This window comes from Eleutherodactylus coqui, chromosome 8 (genome assembly GCF_035609145.1).
Source record: "Eleutherodactylus coqui strain aEleCoq1 chromosome 8, aEleCoq1.hap1, whole genome shotgun sequence".
Classification (NCBI taxonomy): domain Eukaryota; kingdom Metazoa; phylum Chordata; class Amphibia; order Anura; family Eleutherodactylidae; genus Eleutherodactylus; species Eleutherodactylus coqui.
Genome location: NC_089844.1, coordinates 141,398,902 through 141,424,017, shown reverse-complemented (window position 1 = coordinate 141,424,017; position 25,116 = coordinate 141,398,902). Strand labels below are relative to the sequence as shown.

The window sequence follows — 25,116 nt, the reverse complement described above, 5'->3', positions numbered from 1 at the left end:
GGCGGGTTTGCTGCTCATAAACGGACCCCTCAGAACTAGAGGTATACAAAGGGTTAATTACCCTATGGCCCGATGCCTGAACGGGGCTGCGGCGATACCGCGGGCTCTCACTGTACTCCCGTGGGCTGCCCCCCCTCTACGTGCCGCTAACGCGCTGCGTGCTGTGCTGCTTGCGCTGCTACACTCACTGTGCGATGGGCTACTTGGCTCCCTCCCCCCTATGCCCCCCCTGGCGACTAACCCCCTACGCCTTGTCTCCCTCCAAGCTGAGGTGCCCCCTCCCCCTTGCGCTCCTACCTGCTCTACTCTACACGCGGCGCCGCCATCTTGCCTGAGCCTGCGGCCATACCGCGCGCTCCCCAACGCTTCCTCTGCTCTGCTCCGCTCCTCACCTCCTCCGGTCCGCGTCGTCCTGCGCCCGACAGCGCGCTGCTCAGTAGCCCCGGATCCCGCTGCCGCTGACAGACCCATCCTCCGCTCCGTGCTCCCGACCGTTGGTGACCGCTGGCTCCTTGCACGCGCTACTTCCGGTGCGTGGTTTGAATTTGGCGCCTTCTTCCTGCCGACCGCTCCAGACTCCTTCGCTCTCTCGTCGCACCTGCTCGTTCTGTCGCTGCACCGCTTTGCCGCCGGGCTCGGGCTGAGCCTCGCTGGGGGATTTCTTCGCCTCTTCGGACGACCACGCTCCTCTTCGCGCTCTTGGGCTGCGCTCCTCTCCGCTTCCTTCTCCGGTGCCTCTGGCGCCGCAGGGATTCCAGACTCCGACTCGGCACTGCAGGATCGCAGTAAGTCTTCCAGCCATGCTGTGCCGTCTTCCCGAACCGCCTGCTTTATTTGTGTTCTCAGCTCCTCCATCTTCTGTTCTTCTCCCGCTGCCGCTCACGCTGTCTCCGACTCCCGATTTCTTTCCTTCTTCCACTCGACTGGACTTCTTTCCCCGGTCTCCTCTTCTGCTTGCTTGTAGAAAAAACCAGTCTTTTGTGCTTGTGAAAAATTCCTTCTTCCTTCTTTTCCTCAATCTGGCTGCTTGTTCCTTCTGCTTCTCTTCTTAGCTCCTTCTTCCACGCTGTTCACCGCTGCGCTGAGCTCCACTTCCTTCTCCCCTTTTCCCTTTCCTGTCCTAGCTCCGCCCACCTTCGCTCGCTTCTCCTTTAACCCATTCCTAACCCCATTGTCGCTCGTCCCATGCCGTCTCATTAACTCATTTCACGGCATAAGAATATATTCACATGTCGTGGATTTGCTGTGGCCATGGTTTGGCTGGGTGCGGCAGCTGCACTATGTACTCCCACCCTAAGGATATATTCACATGTAGTGGATTTGTTGTGGCCGTGGTTTGGCTGGGTGTGGCAGCTGCACTGTGTATTGCCATCCTAAGGATATATTCACATGTAGTGGATTTCCTGTGGCCGTGGTTTGGCTGGGTGCGGCAGCTGCACTGTGTATTGCCATCCTAAGGATATATTCACATGTAGTGGATTTGCTGTGGCCGTGGTTTGGCTGGGTGCGGCAGCTGCACGGTGTATTCCCATCCTAAGGATATATTCACATGTAGTGGATTTGCTGTGGCCGTGGTTTGGCTGGGTGCGGCAGCTGCACTGTGTATTGCCACCCTAAGGATATATTCACATGTAGTGGATTTGCTGTGGCCGTGGTTTGGCTGGGTGCGGCAGCTGCACAGTGTATTGCCATCCTAAGGATATATTCACATGTAGTGGATTTGCTGTGGCCGTGGTTTGGCTGGGTGCGGCAGATGCACTGTGTACTCCCACCCTAAGGATATATTCACATGTAGTGGATTTGCTGTGGCCGTGGTTTGGCTGGGTGCGGCAGCTGCACTGTGTATTCCCACCCTAAGGATATATTCACATGTAGTGGATTTGCTGTGGCCGTGGTTTGGCTGGGTGCGGCAGCTGCACTGTGTACTGCCATCCTAAGGATATATTCACATGTAGTGGATTTGCTGTGGCCGTGGTTTGGCTGGGTGCGGCAGCTGCACTGTGTATTCCCACCCTAAGGATATATTCACATATATTGGATTTGCTGTGGCCGTGGTTTGGCTGGGTGCGGCAGCTGCACGGTGTACTCCCACCCTAAGGATATATTCACATGTCGTGGATTTGCTGTGGCCGTGGTTTGGCTGTGTGCGGCAGATGCACTGTGTATTGCCACCCTAAGGATATATTCACATATATTGGATTTGCTGAGGCCGTGGTTTGGCTGTGTGCGGCAGCTGCACGGTGTACTCCCAGCAGAATAGAGTCACACGGGCTCTCGGTTCAGGCCCCTTCCTACAATTTGCTTTGGGCTCTTGAATGTGTTATCTTCCTACAGATGGGGTTGTCAGGGAGAGGCCGCCTGTGTCCCCGCGGATGGTGGTTGTCAGGGAGAGACCGCCTGTGTCCCGGCGGATAGTGGTTGTCAGGGAGAGGCCGCCTGTGTCCCGGCGGATAGTGGTTGTCAGGGAGAGGCCGCCTTAGTCCTGGCGGATGGTGGTTGTCAGGGAGAGGCCGCCTGTGTCCCCGCGGATAGGGTTGTCAGGGAGAGGCCACCTGTGTCCCCGCGGATAGGGTTGTCAGGGAGAGGCCGCCTGTGTCCCGGCGGATAGTGGTTGTCAGGGAGAGGCCGTCTGTGTCCCGGCGGATAGTGGTTGTCAGGGAGAGGCCGTCTATGTCCTGGCGGATGGTGGTTGTCAGGGAGAGGCCACCTGTGTCCCGGTGGACAGGGCTGTCAGGGAGAGGCCACCTGTGTCCCGGTGGACAGGGCTGTCAGGGAGGAGGCCGCCTGTGTCCCGGGGGAGTGGGGTTGTCAGGGGAAGGCCACTTACATCCCGGAGAGGTGGGCTGTCAGGGGAGAGCCGACTCTGTCTCGGGGGAGGAGGGTTGTCAGGGAGAAGGCCTGTTTCCTGTGGGAGGTGGGCTGTCAGGGGGAAACTGATTATGTCCTTGGCGAGGTGGGTGGTCAGGGGGAGGCCGCCTCTGTCCCGGGGGAGTGGGGTTGTCAGGGAAAGGCCACCTCTGTTCCGTCGGACGGGGGTTGTCAGGGGGAGCCCGCCACTCTGCTGGCGGACCGGGGTTGCCAGAGGGAGGCCGCCTGTGTCCCAGTGGACAGGGGTTGTCGTAAAGGGGGGGGATGCCTGTATCCTGTAGGACGGGGCTTGTCAGGGGGAGGCCATCTGTGTGATGCGGGAGGTGGCTGCCTGTGTCTCCACGGATGGGGATTGTCAGGGGACATGTGCCTCTGTCCCAGGGGAGGTGGGTTGTCAGGGGGAAGCCAACTCTGTCCCAGGGGAGGTAGGTTGTCAGGGGGAAGCCGACTCTGTCCCGGGGCAGGTGGGTTGTCGGGAGGAGGCTGTGTGTGTTCTGACGGATGGGGTTGTCAGGGAAAGGCCACCTGTGTCCCCTCGGAGGGGCTTGTCTGGGGGTTGGCTGCCTGTGTTCCCGCGAGCGGCAGTTGTCAGGGTTCGGTCGCCTCTGTCAGGGAGAAGGCCGACTGTGTCCCGGGAGACAGTGGTTGTCAGTGAACATGCGCCTCTGTCCCGGTGGATGGGTGTTGTCAGGGGGAGGTCGCCTCTGTCCCGTGGGACGGGTGTTTGTCAGGGGGAGGTCGCCTCTGTCCCAGCGGATGGGGGTTGTCAGGGGGAGGTCGCTTCTGTCCCGGTGGATGGGGATTGTCAGGGGGAGGTTGCCTCTGTCCCAGCGGATGGGTGTTGTCAGGGAGAGGTCGCCTCTGTCCCAGCGGACGGGTGTTGTCAGGGAGAAGTCGCTTCTGTCCCAGCGGACGGGTGTTGTCAGGGAGAGGTCGCCTCTGTCCCAGCGGACGGGTGTTGTCAGGGAGAGGTCGCCTCTGTCCCAGCAGACGGGTGTTGTCAGGGAGAGGTCGCCTCTGTCCCAGCGGACGGGTGTTGTCTGAGAGAGGCTGCCTGTGTCCCGGCGGACGGGGGTTGTCAGTGGGAGACTGCCTCTGTCCTGAGGAACAGGGGTTGTCGGGGAGAGGTCGGCCTCTGTCCTGACGGAAGTGGGTTGTTGAGGGGGTGGCCACCTCTATCCTGTCAGACGGGGGTTTCGGGGGTAGGCCGTCTACATCTAGAGGGAGGTGGTTTGTCAGGTGGAAGCCGACTCTGTCCCAGGGGAGGTGGGTTGTCAGGGGGAAGCCAACTCTGTCCCAGGGGAGGTGGGTTGTCAGGGGAAAGCCAACTCTGTCCCGGGGCAGGTGGGTTGTCGGGAGGAGGCTGTCTATGTTCTGACGGATGGGGTTGTTAGGGAAAGGCCACCTCTGTCCCCCTGGAGGGGGGTTGTCTGGGGGTAGGCTGCCCGTGTTCCCGCGAGCGACGGTTGTCAGGGTTCGGTCGCCTCTGTCAGGGAGAAGGCCGACTGTGTCCCGGGAGACAGTGGTTGTCAGTGGGCATGCGGCCCTGTCCTGGCGGATGGGTGTTGTCAGGGGGAGGTCGCCTCCGTCCCGTGGGACGGGTATTTGTCAGGGGGCGGTCGCCTCTGTCCCGTGGGACGGGTGTTTGTCAGGGGGAGGTCGCCTCTGTCCCGTGGGACGGGTGTTTGTCAGGGGGAGGTCGCCTCTGTCCCGTGGGACGGGTGTTGGTCAGGGGGAGGTCGCCTTTGTCCCAGCGGACGGGGGTTGTAAAGGGGAGGTCGCCTCTGTTCCGGCGGACTGGAGTTCTCAGGGAGAGGTCGCCTCTATCCTGGCGGCGGGTGTTTTCTGGGAGAGGCCGCCTGTGTCTCGGCGGATGCGTGTTGTCAGAGGAAGTCCGCCTATGTCCCGGCGGATGGGGGTTGTCAGGGGAAGGCTGCCTCTGTCCTGGTGTCAGGGTAATAAAATATTCTAAGTACAGCACCAATCGGGCCCACCCCACTTGCCCCGCTGCCGGTGGTAAAGAAAAAAAACACCACACAGAGGTCTGGTATCATTCCTCACACGGGACATGGCTGCGCTTTGCCGACGTGCTTTATTACAGATTAGATGAGATCTTATACCCTTTGTCCCATCACCAACAAGGGGTGATGGGCTTATAACCATATATGGGCAGTCTGGATTTCCGGCCTGAGACAGTGAAAACAGCCGCTATCTTGCTACGGCGCCTCTGGCTTATGTACAGAAAATCACGTATTCAGTTAACTCCAGTGCAAAGAATCACCCACTCAATTCTAAGAAAGCGGCCAAGCATGCATTCTCCATATATGGGAAGTCCGGATTTCCGGCCTAAAACAGTGAAAATTATGTACATAGTGAAACATCTTGATATCTTGCTTCTGGGAAAACGGCCAAGTACACGCGTCCTTCATGTCTGGTTCGGTATCATCTCTGAATTTCTAGAACATCTCTCAGCCTTGCAAAGCCTTGGAATATCTGATGTAAGGCGACATATAAGTTTTTTCTCATTTGGAATTGAATAAAACTTGCATATAGGTATAAAAGTATAAAGAACATATGGCAATATATATATATACCCTCACACTGGGGGACAGGGGTTGTCAAGGAGATGGGTCGGCCTCTGTCCTGGGGGACGTGGGTTGTCAGGTGGGTGGCCGCCTCTGTCCGGGCGGACGGGGGCTGTCGGGGAGAGCCGCCTCATGACTCAATCCTGAGTCTTATTGCCGTGAGGATACTGCAGGGAGGGGTCAGTGAATTAGTTCTGCAGGTAACCAGGAGGATTTAGTTTATGGTACTTTTTTCAATTTGTTTGATTGCTGGTGAGGCTCAGCAGGTATAAAGGCTGGTCCCAAGGTGCCCCTTAACCCCTTAAGGACATTGCCTTTTTTCCGTTTTCGTTGTTTCCTCCACCCGTTTAAAAAAATCAATTGTTTTTTGTGGGATGAGTTGTATTTTTCAGTTCTATTTAATGTACCATATAACGTACTAAAAAACTTTAAAAAATTCAAAGTGGAGTAAAATTTAAAAAAAGTTATTTCGCCATCTTCCGGTGCATCCTGTTTCTACGGCGCACAAAATGCAACAACAATGCCATAAGTTTATTCTATGGTTCAGTACGATTACTACGATACCAAACTTATAAAGTTTTTTTTTTTTTCTGTACTACTTTATTTTTATTCAAAGACATTTAATTATTTTAAATTATTTTCTGCCGCCATCTTCTGCATGTAAGAACTTTTTAAAATTTTCCATCAACGTAGTTGTCCGAGGGCTCATTTTGTACGGTACATCCTGTAGTTTTCATTGCTACCATCTTGGAATATATACAAGTTTTTGATCGCTTTTCATTGCATTTTTTTACTTGGAGACCCAAAAAGCGCATTTCTGGAGTTTTTGTTTTTTTTTTACAGGCGACGTTCACTGTGTGAGGTAAATAATGCGTTACTTTGATAAATCGGACTTTTACGGACACAGCGATACCAAATATGTATTTTTATTTTATTACTTAGATTCTTTTATTGTAAATATGGCAAAAGGGTTGTTTTTTACAGTTGTTACTTTTTTTTTTATACTAAAACTTTATTAATCTTATTTTTCCTTTTTTTAGCCCCCATAGAGGACCACAACTAGCAATGCTTTGATTGCTCCTGCAGTATCATGTAATGCCATACTGCGATTGGGCAGGCAGTCTATCAAGCCACCCCACGGGGAGGCCTTGATAGGCATATTGCGAAGACAGCCCTGGGGCCTTTCAAAAGGGCCCTGGCTGGCATGACACCTGCATGGCTCCCTGCGATCTCATCGCAAGGGAAGGGGCCGTATCAGAATTGACAGTGGCATTGAAAGGGTTAATAGCGCCGATCAGCCACGCGGCTGATTGCAGCTATTGCCCGCAGGTGTCAGCTGTAATAAACAGCCGGCGCCTGCGGTGTATGATGAGAGGTGGCCCTGCAATCTCTCTTCATATATACCCTGCAGCTGCAGGACATAAATGTGCAACCTGCAGCGTTAAGGGGTTAAAGAGCGCTTTGCCTTGTACCCTCAGAGCCCGGTACCTGGTTGTTTGGTCCGGCTTTGCAGAGGATTACCCGGACCGGATACAACTCTGGGAGTAAACAAGAATGGTTCAATTCATTAACAGCAAGCAAAGATCTTGAAATGGTGCAGAATTAAAACTGTGTTTTTGTTCCAGGGGTGAAGTATCTGAGGCAGGATGATGGCCGCCTCCCCGGTGATGAATGGCGGGCATGCCGATCTGTGGGCATCTCATAACCAGATCGTCCTGGAACCTCCTGAAAGAAATGATCCAGAGGTAAGACATACGAGACGCTCCGCTCTCACTGCACTATAGGCGCTTCTACACAGAAGACTGATCCTCTGCTGGCTGTAATGAGCGACTGACAGTATAGCTGCCGATCAGTCCTCGTTCTGCCGCTCGCGGTACGGAGGATCACTAGTATTGGGACGACCGGTCACTAATATTGATCATCCTTCACCAGCAGCAGCTCTTGTCAGCAGCCGCCCCCCTAATTACACGGAGGATGTCCTGCCAACGAATGAGCATTTTTATGCCCGCATGAAAGATCCAGTCAGCCGGTGAGCGAGCGTTCTGAATGTTCATCAGCTGATTGGGGGGCATTCAGGCGGGCCGATGATCGGGGAGATAAACCTTCTGACAAATGTGTGTTCCCATGTAAAAGGGTCTTAAAGGGGTTGTCCCGCGCCGAAACGGGTTTTTTTTTTTTTTAAAACCCCCCCCCCTGTTCGGCGCGAGACAACCCCGATGCAGGGGTTAAAAAAACAACCCCCACAGCGCTTACCTGAATCCCGGCGGTCCGGCGTCTTCATACTCACCTGCTGAAGGTGGCCGCCGGGATCCTCTGTTTTCATGGACCGCAGGGCTTCTGTGCGGTCCATTGCCGATTCCAGCCTCCTGATTGGCTGGAATCGGCACGTGACGGGGCGGAGCTACACGGAGCCCCATTCAGAAAAGAAGAAGACCCGGACTGCGCAAGCGCGGCTAATTTGGCCATCGGAGGCCGAAAATTAGTCGGCACCATGGAGACGAGGACGCCAGCAACGGAGCAGGTAAGTATAAAACTTTTTATAACTTCTGTATGGCTCATAATTAATGCACAATGTACATTACAAAGTGCATTATTATGGCCATGCAGAAGTGTATAGACCCACTTGCTGCCTCGGGACAACCCCTTTAAAGAATGAGCTGCACATCCAAGACTCCAAGGTATCTTGGTTCCCTACATCGGGTAATAGATGCTGGGCGCTGACCACTAATGGAATCTATTATGTTGGCCATCGCAGTTGTCATCCAGCTTTCCATGGATTCTGCATGTCATGGAAACCTGCATTAGGCCATGTTACACTCCACAGTATTGGAGGTCTTTGTGTCATTCAGGCTGCCTTCACATGGGTGAGAAAATCACGTATTGCGAGACGCACAAATCTCGCACGACTATGAACTACGTTCTTTTGACCCGAGGTAATATACATACTTTTTTTTGTTTGTTCTCCTCCCCCGCTGCATGTCCTATGATTGGGTGTTCCCTCGGAACGCCTCACCCGTTGTTTTCAATGGGGCCAGAAAGGATCATACAGCGTGCGATGCCAGGTTTACCATTGGATCGCGACTGTACTGAAGTCATGGGAGGCGTTTATGACACAAAACGCCTAGCATCCGCGGGGACATCGCACAAGCGTGATATCGGGACGAGTTTCTTTGCCCGAAATATCGCTCAGCTGTGTGAAACTAGTCTCAGTGGGGAAACTAAAGCTAGATGTAACCCTCCTTAAAGTGACCCTCCAGTCCTAGACAAACAAAGATGGCCGCAGCCGTTCTCTGACTGTCTGCTGCACACTGTGAATTAGTACACATCGGTAGTCTAAAACACTACACCTGCTGTGATTGGCCAGTGTTGCCCACGGGAGCAGCGCTGACCAGTCAGAGCAGCATGCAGTGTCTCAGGATGTCTTCATTCACACCTGGAGGTTTGGATGTGCATTTTGAAACCCAAACCAGGTGAGGCTCATAAAGGGAGAGACGTAAAGACGGGTACAGTTTCTACGCTTTTTTCTTCATTTTGGTTGACTTCTGGTGTGAACAACTACACATGTGAGCACATCCATAGACTGCGGCTACATACTAACACACATGTGAGCACATCCTTAGACTGCGGCTGCATACTAACACACATGTGAGCACATCCTTAGACTGCCGCTGCATACTAACACACATGTGAGCACATCCTTAGACTGCGGCTGCATACTAACACACATGTGAGCACATCCTTAGACTGCGGCTGCATACTAACACACATGTGAGCACATCCTTAGACTGCGGCTGCATACTAACACACATGTGAGCACATCCTTAGACTGCGGCTGCATACTAACACACATGTGAGCGCATCCTTAGACTGCGGCTGCATACTAACACACATGTGAGCACATCCTTAGACTGCGGCTGCATACTAACACACATGTGAGCGCATCCTTAGACTGCCGCTGCATACTAACGCACATGTGAGCACATCCTTAGACTGCGGCTGCATACTAACACACATGTGAGCACATCCTTAGACTGCGGCTGCATACTAACGCACATGTGAGCGCATCCTTAGACTGCGGCTGCATACTAACACACATGTGAGCACATCCTTAGACTGCCGCTGCATACTAACGCACATGTGAGCGCATCCTTAGACTGCCGCTGCATACTAACACACATGTGAGCGCATCCTTAGACTGCCGCTGCATACTAACGCACATGTGAGCGCATCCTTAGACTGCCGCTGCATACTAACACACATGTGAGCACATCCTTAGACTGCCGCTGCATACTAACGCACATGTGAGCGCATCCTTAGACTGCCGCTGCATACTAACGCACATGTGAGCGCATCCTTAGACTGCGGCTGCATACTAACGCACATGTGAGCACATCCTTAGACTGCGGCTGCATACTAACACACATGTCCATCAGATAGTCATAGCGGCTCGGCCGTCTGTCCAGGGCTGGAGGGTCGCTTTAAGGGAGTATTCCTATATTATACACAGGTGATATGTTGGTAATGTAGGTCGGCACTTTACCATCTCTGGGCTCCTCGCTGGTGGATGAAGTGACTGCAGCACTGATCTAGCACTGTGTCCCCTTCACTGCTTATCCGTGCCCAACAGCGCCCTCACCAGGCGTTGTGCAGAAACTACAGTGTGACCGGGTCACTTATATAGGGCTGGCTACACTTCCATCACAGACGGGGGTCTTTTGTACGCGCTCCTGACTGAATAAAGGTTGCCAGAAGCTGTGGACATCCGGGGTATTGTGAATGTGTTGTGGAGAGCTGGATCCGTCACCTGATGGACTTTATTCTACTTTTATCTTCTGGTTTCAGGTTCCCCTGCAGACTTTGCAGTGTACACGGTTCTGGTAGAGCCTCATGGACGGATCACGGGACTGAACCTGCCTGATGCGGGGCACCTTACCCCATGGGGGGCTTCATGACTGGCAAGAAGAAAATCTCCACCACATCCATCTTCTTTGAATCTATGCCTTACTAGGTAAGCAGCCATTGCTGCGGGTCCTTGCAGAGCTCTAGTGACGCCCGTTACACGGAGTACATCCTTGTATGTGACTTATTTAGTGGTTTCGTGCACTCTGTCTATACGGCTCTTCTATTATGAGATGATTTATGCGGCCGCGTTTCACACTCTTATACAGGTGAATCCAAACACCGGTTATATAGACTGCGACAAACTAGGGGAAAATGCCCGCTTGTTTCATCCCAAACTGATGATTGCTGGTGAGTACTACAACCTCCATCATCTATTTACATCAATTCATCAAATGTAAAAGTTTACAATAAAGAGTTTTGAAACTTGTGATATTTTTCCTTTCCCTGTCTAAGGCGTCAGCTGCTACTCCCGGGATTTGGACTATGCTCGGATGAGGGCCATTGCTGATGAAAACAATGCTATTCTTATGGCTGACATGGCGCACATCAGCGGGTTGGTGGCAGCCGGAGTCGTGCCTTCTCCTTTTGAACACTGTGATGTTGTGACCACCACAACCCACAAGACCCTGCGCGGCTGCCGAGCTGGCGTTATCTTGTACCGGAAGGGTGAGTTGTCCTCCTCAGGGAGATGGAATGAAGGACTTTTACGAATGCTGAACTGATGTGATTTCTTCAGGCGTCCGCAGTCTGGATCCAAAGACGGGGGAGGAAATGATGTACAATTATGAGAGCCTGATCAATCAAGCTGTGTTTCCTGGCCTACAAGGTGGCCCCCATAATCACGCTATTGCAGGTACGACCCACCGACATTTAATGGGCTTTATGGTGTATCCACCACCCACCAAACGTTTCTGGTTTCATCAGATATATTCCATATTGTGATCTATTCCAGGTATTGCTGTGACACTAAAACAAGCGATGACCCCAGAGTTCAGGGTGTACCAGAAACAGGTTCTCTCTAATTGCCGGGCGTTGGCAAGTGCATTGGAAGAGCTCGGCTATCACATTGTTACTGGTGAGACTTGTTACAGTTTCCGCATTATCATATTATAGAAGGGAATGTTTTACAGAGCAGATGTGCCGATACACGGGGGGAATGTAAGAAATCACTGCTGCTCATCAATGAGCGGGTTGTTCACCATGAACAGGTCTGACACTAAGAAACTGTAGGAAGCATGAAGCGATATGTGGCACCCGGTGATATCAAGTGTTTATTTAAAGGGGTTTTCTGGGTATTCGATATTGTCAAATCAGTGGAGTGGGCTGACTTCTGGCATCAGCTTTTTAATGGGGCTGCGATCTTGGGTGAGCGCTGCGGCCTCTTTATTGGATACCAGACACAGTGTTGCGCAGTGTGTAGTGCTGGTTACTTGTATTGCAGCTCAGTTTCATTTACTTGAATGGGACTGAGTTATATAAATGTCATGGCACTGATGAATGTGACATCACAGGCAGAGGGCTTATTTGCACGAGCGTATACCGGTCAGGTTTTCACGCCCAGCCGATATATGCTTCCATCTAAGCAGTTGCCCCCTTCCCTCCCCCTCACCACCTCTCTGCCTCTCTCCTCCAGTCCGGTGTCTGCAATGGGAGTGGGTGGGTTGTGGGCGGAGCTAAGCTCCACTCTGTCCCGTCAACTCCCATTGCTGGCTATGGACAAGGGTTGGTGAGGGGGCGAGAGCTTAGCTCCACCCCTGTTCCGCCTACTCCCATTGAAACCGCTCGGAGCGGAGGAGAGAGCCAGTGAGTGGGGGGGGGGGGGGGAAGTGCTCAGATGAAAGCGTCTAGCAGCCAGCTGTGAAAACGCCTGCCGATATACGCTCGTGTAAATAAGCCCTCAGGAAGAGGTCACAGAGCTCACCCCTTCAACATGTGGTTCTAAACTCTTACATTGTTTATGGTTTTCGCTTGTCTACTTGCTGCTCCTACTGCTTACGTACAAACTGGCTAGCTTGGTGCCTGCAGGAGGGGAACAGCTGGTAGGAGGAGCTCACACTTTTTTGCTTAGCGTCTGCCTCCTAGTGGCAGTAGCTATACCCCATGGTCCTAAGCCGTGTCCCGCAATGAACAAGACAGAGATTTTATTTTAGAGGCTTTAGTGTTTTTTGCTTTTATTTATTTCCTATAGAGAGAAGTATGTTAAACGCCATACCTTAAGCATGCGGCACTTCATAAAAAGACAACATGGAACCAATAGAAAATATATACCAAATATAAGGGAAACACATAAAACAAAACACTGAAAGAGAATGGCATTCTGTTTGAAGCCCCATTGCCCACTTGTAGAGCCCTTAAGCGGCCAAAACGACACAGAATCCCCACAAATGACCCCATTTTGACCGCTTATCGAATTCATCTAGGGGTGTGCAGCGTATTTTGACCCCACAGTTTTTGAATGAATCTAAGTAAAGCAGAAAGAAAAAATAGCGATTTGTCATTTTTTTGGCAATTGTCATTTAAAATTTTTTTTTTTGTACAGCACACATCAGAATGAAGACTTTCACCCCAAAATGGATCCCCCTGTTTGTCCTTTGTTCAGAGACATGCCCATTGTGGCCCTAATTGTATGTCTGTATGCACAACGGGGCCCAAACCGAACAAAGTATCAAACTTCAACTGTCTTAACTTTTACCTGATCGCCATTATCCACTGAGACCGCTCACCGCGGCCCTCGGTCACTGCTACAGGCTCTCGGCTACCTTTAGTAGCCAGGAGCAAGGAGATTTTACATTTCCCAGACCCTCCCCAGCTACTGCACTTGCGTCTGCCATTTTGGCACTGGTGCATGTGCCAAAGCTAGGGAAAGGTCCACTTATAAAGATCGGGGAACCTCACCAGAGACCTTAGGTACGTAACTCCCCTCATGGATCGGAACAGAGATGGAAAGTGAAACGTTAACTTTTTTTTAACTTTTACGTGATTGCCATTATCCATTGGATAGCGACATTCACATGTAAAGTCCAGACTCTCAGCTATATTTGGTAGCCAGGAGCAGGGAGATTTTATATTACCCTGGCAATCCACGGCTTTTGTGCATGCGTCCACCATTTTGGAGATGGGCATGTGCGCAGATGCTGGGGTAAGGACTGCAGATAAATCCGGGGGCCTTAGGTATGTAATTTCATCTCCCCTCATGGATATGATCCACGAGGGAAGATGAAACAAACTTTTTTCTTTTTTACACTTTTTTAAACGTTTACATGATCGCTGTTATCCATTGGATAGCAGCGATCATGTGACCGAGAACCATGTACAGCGGCTCTTGGTGACAGCTCCCTGCTCTCAACTACTCATACTAGCCGGGAGCAGAGAGTTTTTAAATTTCCCAAGCCTTCCTGCCCTGTGCACAGGCGTCAGGTCCTAGAGGACCAGAACGCGGCGGGACATCACGGAAGACAGAGGTGAGTATTCTCTCCTAGATGGCAGACAGCGCTGTACATTGCACAGTGGCCTGGATTGGTACTGCATGCTGAGTCTTATTGAAGGGTTCAAGACTTGGCCTGTATCACTGCGAGTCACTGTGTAGTATACGGAACTATCTGTTTCCTGCAGCCAAATGGCAAGAAGTGGGACAACCCCTCTAACTTGGTTGAAACAACTCTAACTGCTTCTTGTTTTGTCAGAATTGCTGGAAATAAATTTGTGCTCCGTCACTTCACAGGAGGTTCTGATAATCATCTCATCCTCGGGGACCTGAAGAACAAGAAGACAGATGGAGGAAGAGCAGAGAAGGTCCTTGAAGCCTGCGCCATTGGTTGCAACAAGAACACCTGCCCAGGTGAGTGCAGCTCTATTGGAGGTGTGAAGTAAGTGATACAACTATGGAAACGGGGCAGCGAATCCGTATCCTGTGGATTCACGAGGAACTGAACCTGATTAATGTCAGTCAGAGGTTCAGATGTGAAATCTATTTTGAAGTCTTTCTAAGCCACGCAGACTGCACCATGTCATTGATGAATGTTTTCCGCTATCTGTGCCCTCGGCAGGTGACAAGAGTGCTCTTCGTCCCAGCGGCCTTCGTTTAGGATCCCCTGCCCTGACTTCCCGAGGATTCCGAAAAGACGACTTCAAGAAAGTTGCAGATTTCATTCATCAAGGTGAGTAGTTCATGTTATGTGGATGTTCCTACACATGGGCTGCATTCATACAACTCCAACGTGAATGGCAGATGCTCCCAAGTAGCCTTACTAAGAGCCGCTGCAGGAATATGCTTTATCAGGCATCTGATGAATTGTGTGAAGTTCACCGTATTTGGTGCCCTTTATTTTGTGGTGATAGGTAAGTACTAAATCTGCCGGCATCCTGCTACAGTGGCTGGAATCAGAGTTCTCTACTACACCAAAATACTAATAATTCGGAGAAGAAAGATTAACACATTATTTGAACCTCGTGGCGTGAAGACCATTGTTACCTATTGTTGAGTATATACCCTCACCCGTATGCAATTATATTGCATATGGGCGGTGTGTATACGCATCATCGCTAAGCAACACCATAGGTAATATAAACAAAAAAACCAAAACCAGGTGTACTGCTTATGACTGCCTGCGTGAGTACAAGCCCATTCACAGTGCAATTTTGCCACCATACACAGACGTACATAGGATCACGGCCAGTAAACCGCTGCAGGAGCCCTGTGGCACTTAACGCTTTTGGCCATGTGAGCCCGATCATACATGTTGTAGCAAATCACGACTGATGCGATGGCTTCCGTGATGCCACTGATCACACATAGTGGGTGATAAGGGGGGCATATAAACAGTAACACTCCCCCAGAGAAATACAAGGGAAGGTCCGGGGAACGTGGAGGCCAAGGAAGCAGTTCACTGACGTCACCATGTGCCTGGCCAACCCATCTGTTTGGTAGTCGCCTATTGAGCTGACTTCTCACTTCACCCATCCTGTTGGAAGATGAACCCTGGGATTTCCTGTTCCAGCTGCGGGAGAAGCCATATCCGTAGCATCCAGGTACAAAATCCCCAATTGTTTCATCAAGAAAGAAGTGGCCGTAGACTGTCCTGCAGGTTATAGCGCACAACACATTCACCTCGGGGGAGTCCTTACGTACGTATTATAGTAGTTGTACATAGGGAGCAGTATTATAGTAGTTATATTCTTGTGCATAGGAGGCAGTATTATAGTAGTTATATTCTTGTGCATAGGAGGCAGTATTATAGTAGTTATATTCTTGTACATAAGGGGCAGTATTATAGTAGTTATATTCTTGTACATAGGAGGCAGTATTATAGTAGGTATATTCTTGAACATAGGAGCAGCATTATAGTAGTTATATTCTTGAACATAGGAGCAGTATTATAGTAGTTATATTCTTGTACATAGGAGGCAGTATTATAGTAGTTATATTCTTGAACATAGGGGGCAGTATTATAGTAGTTATATTCTTGTACATAAGGGGCAGTATTATAGTAGTTATATTCTTGAACATAGGAGCAGTATTATAGTAGTTATATTCTTGAACATAGGAGCAGTATTATACTAGTTATATTCTTGAACATAGGAGCAGTATTATAGTAGTTATATTCTTGTACATAGGGGGCAGTATTATAGTAGTTATATTCTTGTACATAAGGGGCAGTATTATAGTAGTTATATTCTTGAACATAGGAGCAGTATTATAGTAGTTATATTCTTGAACATAGGAGCAGTATTATAGTAGTTATATTCTTGAACATAGGAGCAGTATTATAGTAGTTATATTCTTGTACATAGGGGGCAGTATTATAGTAGTTATATTCTTGTACATAAGGGGCAGTATTATAGTAGTTATATTCTTGTACATAGGGGGCAGTATTATAGTAGTTATATTCTTGTACATAGGAGGCAGTATTATAGTAGTTATATTCTTGTACATAGGAGGCAGTATTATAGTAGTTACATTCTTGTACATAGGGGGCAGTATTATAGTAGTTATATTCTTGTACATAGGGGGCAGTATTATAGTATTTATATTCTTGTACATAGGGAGCAGTATTATAGTAGTTATATTCTTGTACATAGGGGGCAATATTATAGTAGTTATATTCTTGTACATAGGGGGCAATATTATAGTAGTTATATTCTTGTACATAGGGGGCAATATTATAGTAGTTATATTCTTGTACATAGGGGCAGTACTGTAGTAGTTTTATTCTTGTACATAGGGGGCAGTACTATAGTAGTTATATTCTTGTACATAAGGGGCAGTATTATACTAGTTATATGCTTGTACATAGGGGGCAGTATTATAGTAGTTATATTTTTGTACATAGGGAGCAGTATTATAGTAGTTATCTTCTTGTACATAGGGAGCAGTATTATAGTAATTATATTCTTGTACATAGGGAGCAGTATTATAGTAGTTATATTCTTGTACATAGGGGGCAGTATTATAGTAGTTATATTCTTGTACAGAGGAGCAGTATTATAGTAGTTATATTCTTGTACATAGGGGGCAGTATTATAGTAGTTATATTCTTGTACATAAGGGGCAGTATTATACTAGTTATATGCTTGTACATAGGGGGCTGTATTATAGTAGTTATATTTTTGTACATAAGGGCAGTATTATAGTAGTTATATTCTTGTACATAGGGGCAGTATTATAGTAGTTATATTCTTGTACATAGGGGGCAGTATTATAGTAGTTATATTCTTGTACATAGGGAGCAGTATTATAGTAGTTATATTCTTGTACATAGGGGGCAGTATTATAGTAGTTATATTCTTGTACAGAGGAGCAGTATTATAGTAGTTATATTCTTGTACATAGGGGGCAGTATTATAGTAGTTATATTCTGGTACATAGGAGGCAGTATTATAGTAGTTATATTCTTGTACATAGGGGGCAGTATTATAGTAGTTATATTCTTGTACATAGGGGCAGTATTATAGTAGTTATATTCTTGTACATAGTGGACAGTATTATAGTAGTTATATTCTTGTACATAGGAGGCAGTATTATAGTAGTTATATTCTTGTACATAGTGGACAGTATTATAGTAGTTATATTCTTGCACTTAGGAGTAGAGATGAGCGAGCGTACTCGGCCACTCCCTTTTTCGCCCGAGTACTGCGATTTTCGAGTACTTCAGTACTCGGGCGAAAAGATGAGGGGGGTTGCAGTAGGGAGAGGGATAGAGAGAGGGCTCCCCCCCTGTTCACTGCTGCTAGCCCCCACGCCGCCACGCCTCCCCCCGGCGCTCCCCGAATCTTTTCACCCGAGTACTGAAGTACTCGAAAATAGCGGTACTCGATCGAGTAATTACTCGAAACGACTACGTTCGCTCATCTGTACTTAGTATTATAGTAGTTATATTCTTGTACATAGGGGGCAATATTATAGTAGTTATCTTCTTGTACATAGGAGCAGTATTATAGTAGTTATATTCTTGTACATAGGGGGCAGTATTATAGTAGTTATATTCTTGTACATAGGGGGCAGTATTATAGTAGTTATATTCTTGTACATAGGCAGCGGTATTATAGTAGTAATATTCTTGTACATAGGGGCAGTATTATAGTAGTTATATTCTTGCACATAGGGGGCAGTATTATAGTAGTTATATTCTTGTACATAGGGAGCAGTATTATAGTAGTTATATTCTTGTACATAGGGGGCAGTATTATAGTAGTTATATTTTTGTACATAGGAGCAGTATTATAGTAGTTATATTCTTGTACATAGGGGGCAGTATTATAGTAGTTATATTCTTGTACATAGGGGGCAGTATTATAGTAGTTATATTCTTGTACATAGGGGGCAGTATTATAGTAGTTATATTCTTGTACATAGAGGGCAGTATTATAGTAGTTATATTCTTGTACATAGTGGGCAGTATTATAGTAGTTATATTCTTGCACTTAGGAGCAGTATTATAGTAGTTATATTCTTGTACATAGGAGTCAGTATTATAATAGTTATATTCTTGTACATAGGGGGGCAGTATTATAGTAGTTCTATATTTTTGCACATAGGAGCAGTATTATAGTAGTTATATTCTTGTACATAGGGGCAGTATTAAAAGTAGGTATAATTTTGTAGATAAGGGGCCATATTCATCTTAATTTGACTACTGAACATAGTCCAGTACAAGTGCTCAGCAGTCCCCAGCAGTTGCCTGACCGCTGCTTTATTCATTCAAGAGGTGCATGGGACCCTGTTCTTATGATAAGTAGTAGACCCCACCAATCAAACATATATCCTTTATACCTGTAGTGTAAAAGAATCAGATTGATGTATAAAATAATTTGCAGCCTTCACTGCCCCCAGTTGGATGGCCTGGGATATAGCTACACATGCAGGTTTGGGTGTGTGTATCCGCGGTAGCTGAGCAGAAATGATAGTAAATTAAATCAGTAATGTAAAAAAGCTTTTTATTAAAGCCGTTGAAATAAATAATGGAGCCGTTGCCTATAACAACCCTTCCAAAGGGCCCGAGGCCTCTGAACAGTAAGTGCTGATCTGGTTGCTGTGGGCCGATCATCTGCTTTTTTAACGCACTAGTTTTAATAAATCTCATCTCTCATTCACAGACCAATCGAGAAGCGGCTTTACAAGAAGAATCTACCAGTAACAATTATTCAATTTAGAAGTCCAAGTTGTGCATTGTGGTCACATGACTCATTACCCGTGGAGAAATCTAGATGCCAGTCACACAGGAATGCTTCCAGGTTGTTATTAGATCGGTATTTGTCAGAATTCGATATTTTCTTAATGACTAACGGCAGCGTGACGCTTAGGGGTTACATTGCAAACTAGTATGGTCCTTAAGAGCTCCCTCTACTGGTATTGTTATGCTACAACAGCCATACACACTGGTCCAAGAGGTTTCTTTTGCATTAGAATGACACTCAGGGGCTGGCTGCCAAATTTTAACCTGGGGGCAAGCACACAGCACTGGTCCTTGTGTGGAGACCCTCATGCACGAAAAACAGGAACTGTGTGCAGAAATTGTCAGATACACATAAGAGACATCTGGCTGCAGAATGCAAATACTTTCTGTCTCTGTCACCGGGGTTGACTGTTTGGTATGTTAGTGCATGGGGAAGGGGTTATGCAGAGGTGGTACAACTGGGACAACCCCTTTATTCATATTAATCTTTGCCTTTGCAGGCCTTAATATGTAAATGTAAAAAAATACAATATATTGCAGTACTGAAGTATTGCAGTATATTGTAGAAGTGATTAAACAATTGCAAGTTCATGTCCCTTAAGAACACACAAAAAATGTACAATTTAAGTGAAATAAAATGTAAAAAAAAAATAAGTGGAAAATTTAAAAAAAAATCCTTTTCTCATTTTTCCACAAAATGATAAAAAATAAACACAATTGTCGTCACCACATCTGAAAAAGCCTGAACTTTCTAAGTATCACATTTTTTATCTCACACAGTAAACACTGTCAAAAAGAAAAATACATAATGCCGAAATAGCATTTTTGGTCACCCCACTGCACAATAAAAATAAATAAAAAGTGATGAAAAGTTGCCGGTACTCAAAAAGGGTAGCATTAAAAACTACGGCTCGCTCTGCAGAAAACAAGACCTCACCCCCATCGATGGAAGAGTAAAGATGTCAGAATATAACAGAAAGCATTTTTTTCTTTTTTAAAAAAGGGGATTTTTTTTTTTAAGTAGTAAAACATAAAAAAACTCTATAAATATAGAATCGCTGTAATGGTACTGACATATAGAATGAAGTTAAGGGCATTTTTAAGTCACTATGTACACTACAAGAGCAACCTCCCCCCCCCCCCCCCCCCGAAAAATAGCATGTATGAATTATTTTCCATTTCACTGCACTGAAAAATGTATATATTATATTATATGGCACATTAAATGTTACCATTAAAAAGTACAACTTGTCCTGCAAAACCAAACCAGCAGAGAGTGATGAGTTGTAAAATAAAACAGTTCTAGCTCTTGGATAGAGGGGATGAAAAAAACGGAAACTCAAAACATTTCCAGTAGTTAAAGCACTAAATGTGACGCCTTGATATAAGGATATCCATATAGTGAATCGGCAGCTACATCTGTCACCATGGCGACAGCATCCGTGACCGACCAATAGGATCGCAGCATTGGTGTTTGAAAGTCTTCCAACTGTCACTTGTGCTCAGTCTGTTAGAGCTCAGCAGTGAGTGACGACGGACACCCGCACGTTTCTGCGTGATCTCAGGTAATGGAATGATGTCTCTTCTATGTTCTAAGGGGTTGTGCCAAGGTATAAGGTTATCCCAAATTATCAGTGAGGGGCCGATGGCTCCATTCACTCAGGGACTGACCAGAACTCTGTTCTCGGGATCGGTGGGTTTCCCAGCAATCGGACCCCCGCTGATCATAAAGTTACCCCGTCCTGTGGATCCCATGGAGAGGGGGCTCTTTATAACTTGGCACTACCCTTTTAATTCAGAGTTCTAGAAAGTTCCTGCTGGCTCTGTTGTATTATCTCCCTGTAATGTAACCCAAAGACGTCTCCGGTATAAGGACTTGTGGGTGGAGCCGGGGCGGTTATGTAATGAACAAATATTTTTGTCTCTATACCACTTATTTTGTGGGGTCTCGTATTTTAGGTGTGCTATGAACAGGGGGTCGCAGTCACTTTCTCTAAACTTCTGAGGGCGCTATGGAGCTCATGAACCTCCTTAAATCAATTGGCATTGAGCTCTCCTACTCCGACAACAGTGGGGGTCCTGTATACTAACATGATCTGATTATATGAGGATAGCGCCCCCTAGTGCCATTCACAGGGTTCCCTCCTTTCATAGCACAGACCTGCTGGTGATCAGTTGATTATATAGACCGTGCAGCTATCACCAGGTGACTGCCCCCAGCAGGATTAGTGTAGCACTACATGGTGATCATATAAATAACTGGGTGTCATGTAATACAGGGTCACTCAGTCTTACAGAGCAGGAACCCATCTTTAACCCCTTGAGGACACAGCCATTATTTTGCCTTTTCATTTTCATGTTTTGTGTCTCCCCCTTCTAAGTGTCATAATGTTCCTATTTTTTTGTCGTTTTATTTTTTTTCTTGGCGGTTATAGTTTTTAATGTTACCATTTAATGTACCAAATAATGTCCTGTAAAACATATAAGTACTGTATATGCAGCATAGCTGTGTGTATATATGTACTGTATATGCAGCATAGCTCTGTGTATATATGTACTGTATATGCAGCATAGCTCTGTGTATATATGTACTGTATATGCAGCATAGCTCTGTGTATGTATGTACTGTATATGCAGCATAGCTCTGTATGTATATATGTACTGTATATGCAGCATAGCTCTCTGTGTATATATGTACTGTATATGCAGCATAGCTCTGTGTGTATATATGTACTGTATATGCAGCATAGCTCTAAAAATTTGTAAGTGGGGTAAAGTGAACTTGCGGATTTCTGATCGCTCATACAGTATAATGCAGTATTATGGTATTGCATTATACTATATTTTAACAGCCTGCCTATTGAGGAAAAAGATACAAACTCAATGCAGATGTTGTCTGAAGGAAAGGCACACACTAGCTATGAATGATAGTTGCATCCAAGAGACTCGTGTACTACGTGCATTAGACAGCACGCTGTCCATGTGCTATCCGATGTAAACGGGCACAGCACACCTACATGCATTGGCATATGCTATTTCATGTCTGTGATATGGACAGGAAAACCGCATGTAATGAGTTTTTTTTTGCCACAGATGATTGATCTGTGTGAAAATCTGTCAATGTACATGTGCTCATAGCCCTATAACGGGCCATGTGCTGTCCGTCGACTTACCCCAAATATACTGGTATGCAGGGGGTTTAGTCAATTTGACCCCAGTGCAGTAAGACCACAGCACTAACCCCACTGCCGGCTCGGGGGTTGGTACGTTACACATTACATATAGTAACTTGTGCCGGAAGAACTTTTCTCACCACTTTTTTCTTTGTGCTTTGGATGTGATGCAGATTATCAGAAACAATGTGGTCTACAGAGATTAGCAGCCTCGGCTTTGGATCAGGTAGGACTCTTCATTATCTTTATCATCTGCTGTCAGAGATAGCTCTCCCAGGGCCATGACAACAGGTAGGCAGGGGGCAAAATAATTAACCCAAGCAAGGGTTCAGGGTGCACCCAACATGTTTTGGCACACCAGCTGCCTTCGTCTGGGGCGCCCCCTTGCATGGGTTAAGTATTTTCATTTATGATTTCATGAATTTGTGATTACAGTAAAGATATTGTTTTATATTATGGTGTGATAGGCGTTTTCCTTTTTTGGTTTATGTCCTCTTGTGTAGCCACATTTAAGGGTTTGTACATTAGACGGTATATACAGTCAAGTGCCCTGCTGGTACATTTGATTCCAACATAAACCACTGATGGAAGACTGGAATACCTTCCGATGTATAGGAATACCCTGGGATATGTAGCTTAGAGGCTCCCACTTTAATAAAACATATACAGGGTGGTATATATAGATTTCTCTTGTATAGGTGTATATTGAGTTGTGTTGTTTACCATACGATTCCATGACTCAAAAATGGTACTGAGATCTACTGACCCAACAGAGGCTGAAGGGAGGCTCTTTTGGTCTCTGTTGGGTGAGTGGATCCTGATGGATACGTTTGGCACATTTATTGATTGATGCAGTGAGGACACAAGGCACACAGCAGTTGTGAACTTGACTTTAGTGGTGAGCTCAGATTGTAAGAAATTGCCCACCTGGACAACCACTTCTCTAAAACATATTGTCCTGGGGATAGGTAATTGCAGCGGGTTTGGATATTGAAACTGGTGACCATGTAGTACAGGGTGGAGATAGAGAGAACAGACGGCTGCTAACTGACCTTTATACGTCCTACTCTGAGCAGTGAGCAGGTTACATATATTGGTCAGTTTTGTGCCTCTTCCTCTACATTCATGATTGAGCTCATTATCTGCTTGTTCTCTCTCTTCAGCTTATGCCAGCGTCACGTCGGCGGAGGAGTTCCGACTGGTGACGAAATGTATGCAACTCCTGCCGTCCCCTCTCTTCAAGAAGGAGGTGAGTAAACGTGCCAGCTATCATGGACATGTATATATGTAGTCACCTGAGCACACAAATTACTGATCCACTCTCTTTTAAGCGCCTCATGCCAACAAACCCTGAAGCCCAGAGACAATATCGGCTAACTCGTGAAATCATCAGACCAAGACCAACAAAGGCAGAGTTGGCACTGCGAGCCAGAGCAGCCATCGCTCGCATGCTATGTGAGGGGCTGGAGGATGAAGATGAGGAAGAAAAGAAGGAAGAAAATGAGGAGAACATTGAGGATGAGGAAGTAGAGGAGAAGAAGGAAAAGGAAGGAGAGGAAGACGATAATAACATTCAGGATGAGGAAGTAGAGGAGGAGGAAAGAGAGGAAGAAGATCTTGAGGATGAGGAAGAAGAGGACCGGGAATCCAACAATGGTGATCCATCTGACCCACTGAGAGGGATTCAGGACCGGTCACTGAGAAGAAGCAGGATCAGGCAGCGCTCCATCCGCCACGACAGCCCCCGCATGTGGGGCAAGAAGAACATCATGTGGACGATCCTGCGAAGAACCCTCCACCTCTGAACTATTGCAGTAACATCAGCAATAGTAATAATAATATAATAATAATATTTATAATAGTAATTGTAGTAACAATAATAAATTAATAGTAGAATAATAAAAATAAGAATATCAGCAATAATAGTAGGAAGGGATTTGATCCGGGGTTCTAGGACCGATCGCCTTTTCCCGGGGTCAAGAAGGAATTTTTCCCTGGTCACCAATTGGCTGAATGTGTCCAGGGTTTTTTCGCCTTCTTCTGGATCAACAATGTTAGGGTTAGGCACAGTGTAATATTAGTATACATGTAATAACAGTGTAATATTAGTAATAAGAAACAATAGTAGTATTACTCTTAAAATGATAATAAAATAGTATTTATAATATAATAACAGTTAGGAATTTTCTTAATTCCTCTAGAGGCTTTGATCCGGGGTTCTAGGACCGATCGCCTTTTCTCGGGGTTAAGAAGGAATTTTTCCCTGGTCACCAATTGGCTGAATGTGTCCAGGGTTTTTTCGCCTTCTTCTGGATCTAAAGTTTTAGGGTTAGGTATAGTGTGATATTAGTAATAGTGTAATAATAATAGTATTAGCATATAAGTAATAATAGTGTAATATTGGTCATTATAAACAATAGTAATAATAATCTTAAAATCATAATATAATAGCCTTAATAAGGTTTATAATATGATACTAACTAGGAATTTGTTAATTGCTTTAGAGGTTTTGATCCGGGGTTCTAGGACCGATCGCCTTTTCTCGGGGTCAAGAAGGAATTTTTCCCTGGTCACCAATTGGCTGAATGTGTCCAGGGTTTTTTCGCCTTCTTCTGGATCAATAACTATAGCGTTAGGGTTAGTGTAATATTACTAATAGTGGAGTATTAATAGTAGAAGCAAGCGTAATAATAGTGTAATACTAGTAATTCTAAAAAATAATTACCTTCTGTATAAACAGTGTAATAATATTAGTTGTAGGTTAAATAATAGGAAATCGTAAACATTGTAAATTGCTTTAGAGGCTTTGATCCGGGGTTCTAGGACCGATCGCCTTTTCTCGGGGTCAAGAAGGAATTTTTCCCTGGTCACTAATTGGCTGAATGTGTCCAGGGTTTTTTCGCCTTCTTCTGGATC

The 25,116-nt window shown here is 46.6% G+C and overlaps 1 protein-coding gene and 1 pseudogene across 1 annotated transcript; both read left to right on the top strand.

Annotated features, from left to right (window-relative positions):
* The first annotated feature begins 7,099 nt into the window (after positions 1 to 7,099).
* On the top strand, positions 7,100 to 19,057 carry LOC136577943 (serine hydroxymethyltransferase, cytosolic-like; annotated as a pseudogene).
* Positions 19,058 to 19,063: 6 nt separating this feature from the next.
* Positions 19,064 to 24,005, top strand: LOC136577942 (uncharacterized). The gene is made up of 4 exons (XM_066577855.1): positions 19,064 to 19,085; positions 22,374 to 22,426; positions 23,364 to 23,449; positions 23,532 to 24,005. The coding sequence occupies exons 2-4, from the start codon at positions 22,387 to 22,389 to the stop codon at positions 24,003 to 24,005; spliced, it is 600 nt and encodes a 199-aa protein (XP_066433952.1). The 5' UTR covers positions 19,064 to 19,085; positions 22,374 to 22,386.
* Positions 24,006 to 25,116: the final 1,111 nt, after the last annotated feature.

Coding starts and splice junctions, on each gene's coding strand:
- LOC136577942 (XM_066577855.1), top strand. CDS start 22,387: ATGTGGTCTACAGAGATTAGCAGCCTCGGCTTTGGATCAG. Junction 22,427..23,363: donor CAGCCTCGGCTTTGGATCAG/GTAGGACTCTTC, acceptor CTCTCTCTTCAG/CTTATGCCAGCGTCACGTCG. Junction 23,450..23,531: donor CCCCTCTCTTCAAGAAGGAG/GTGAGTAAACGT, acceptor CTCTCTTTTAAG/CGCCTCATGCCAACAAACCC.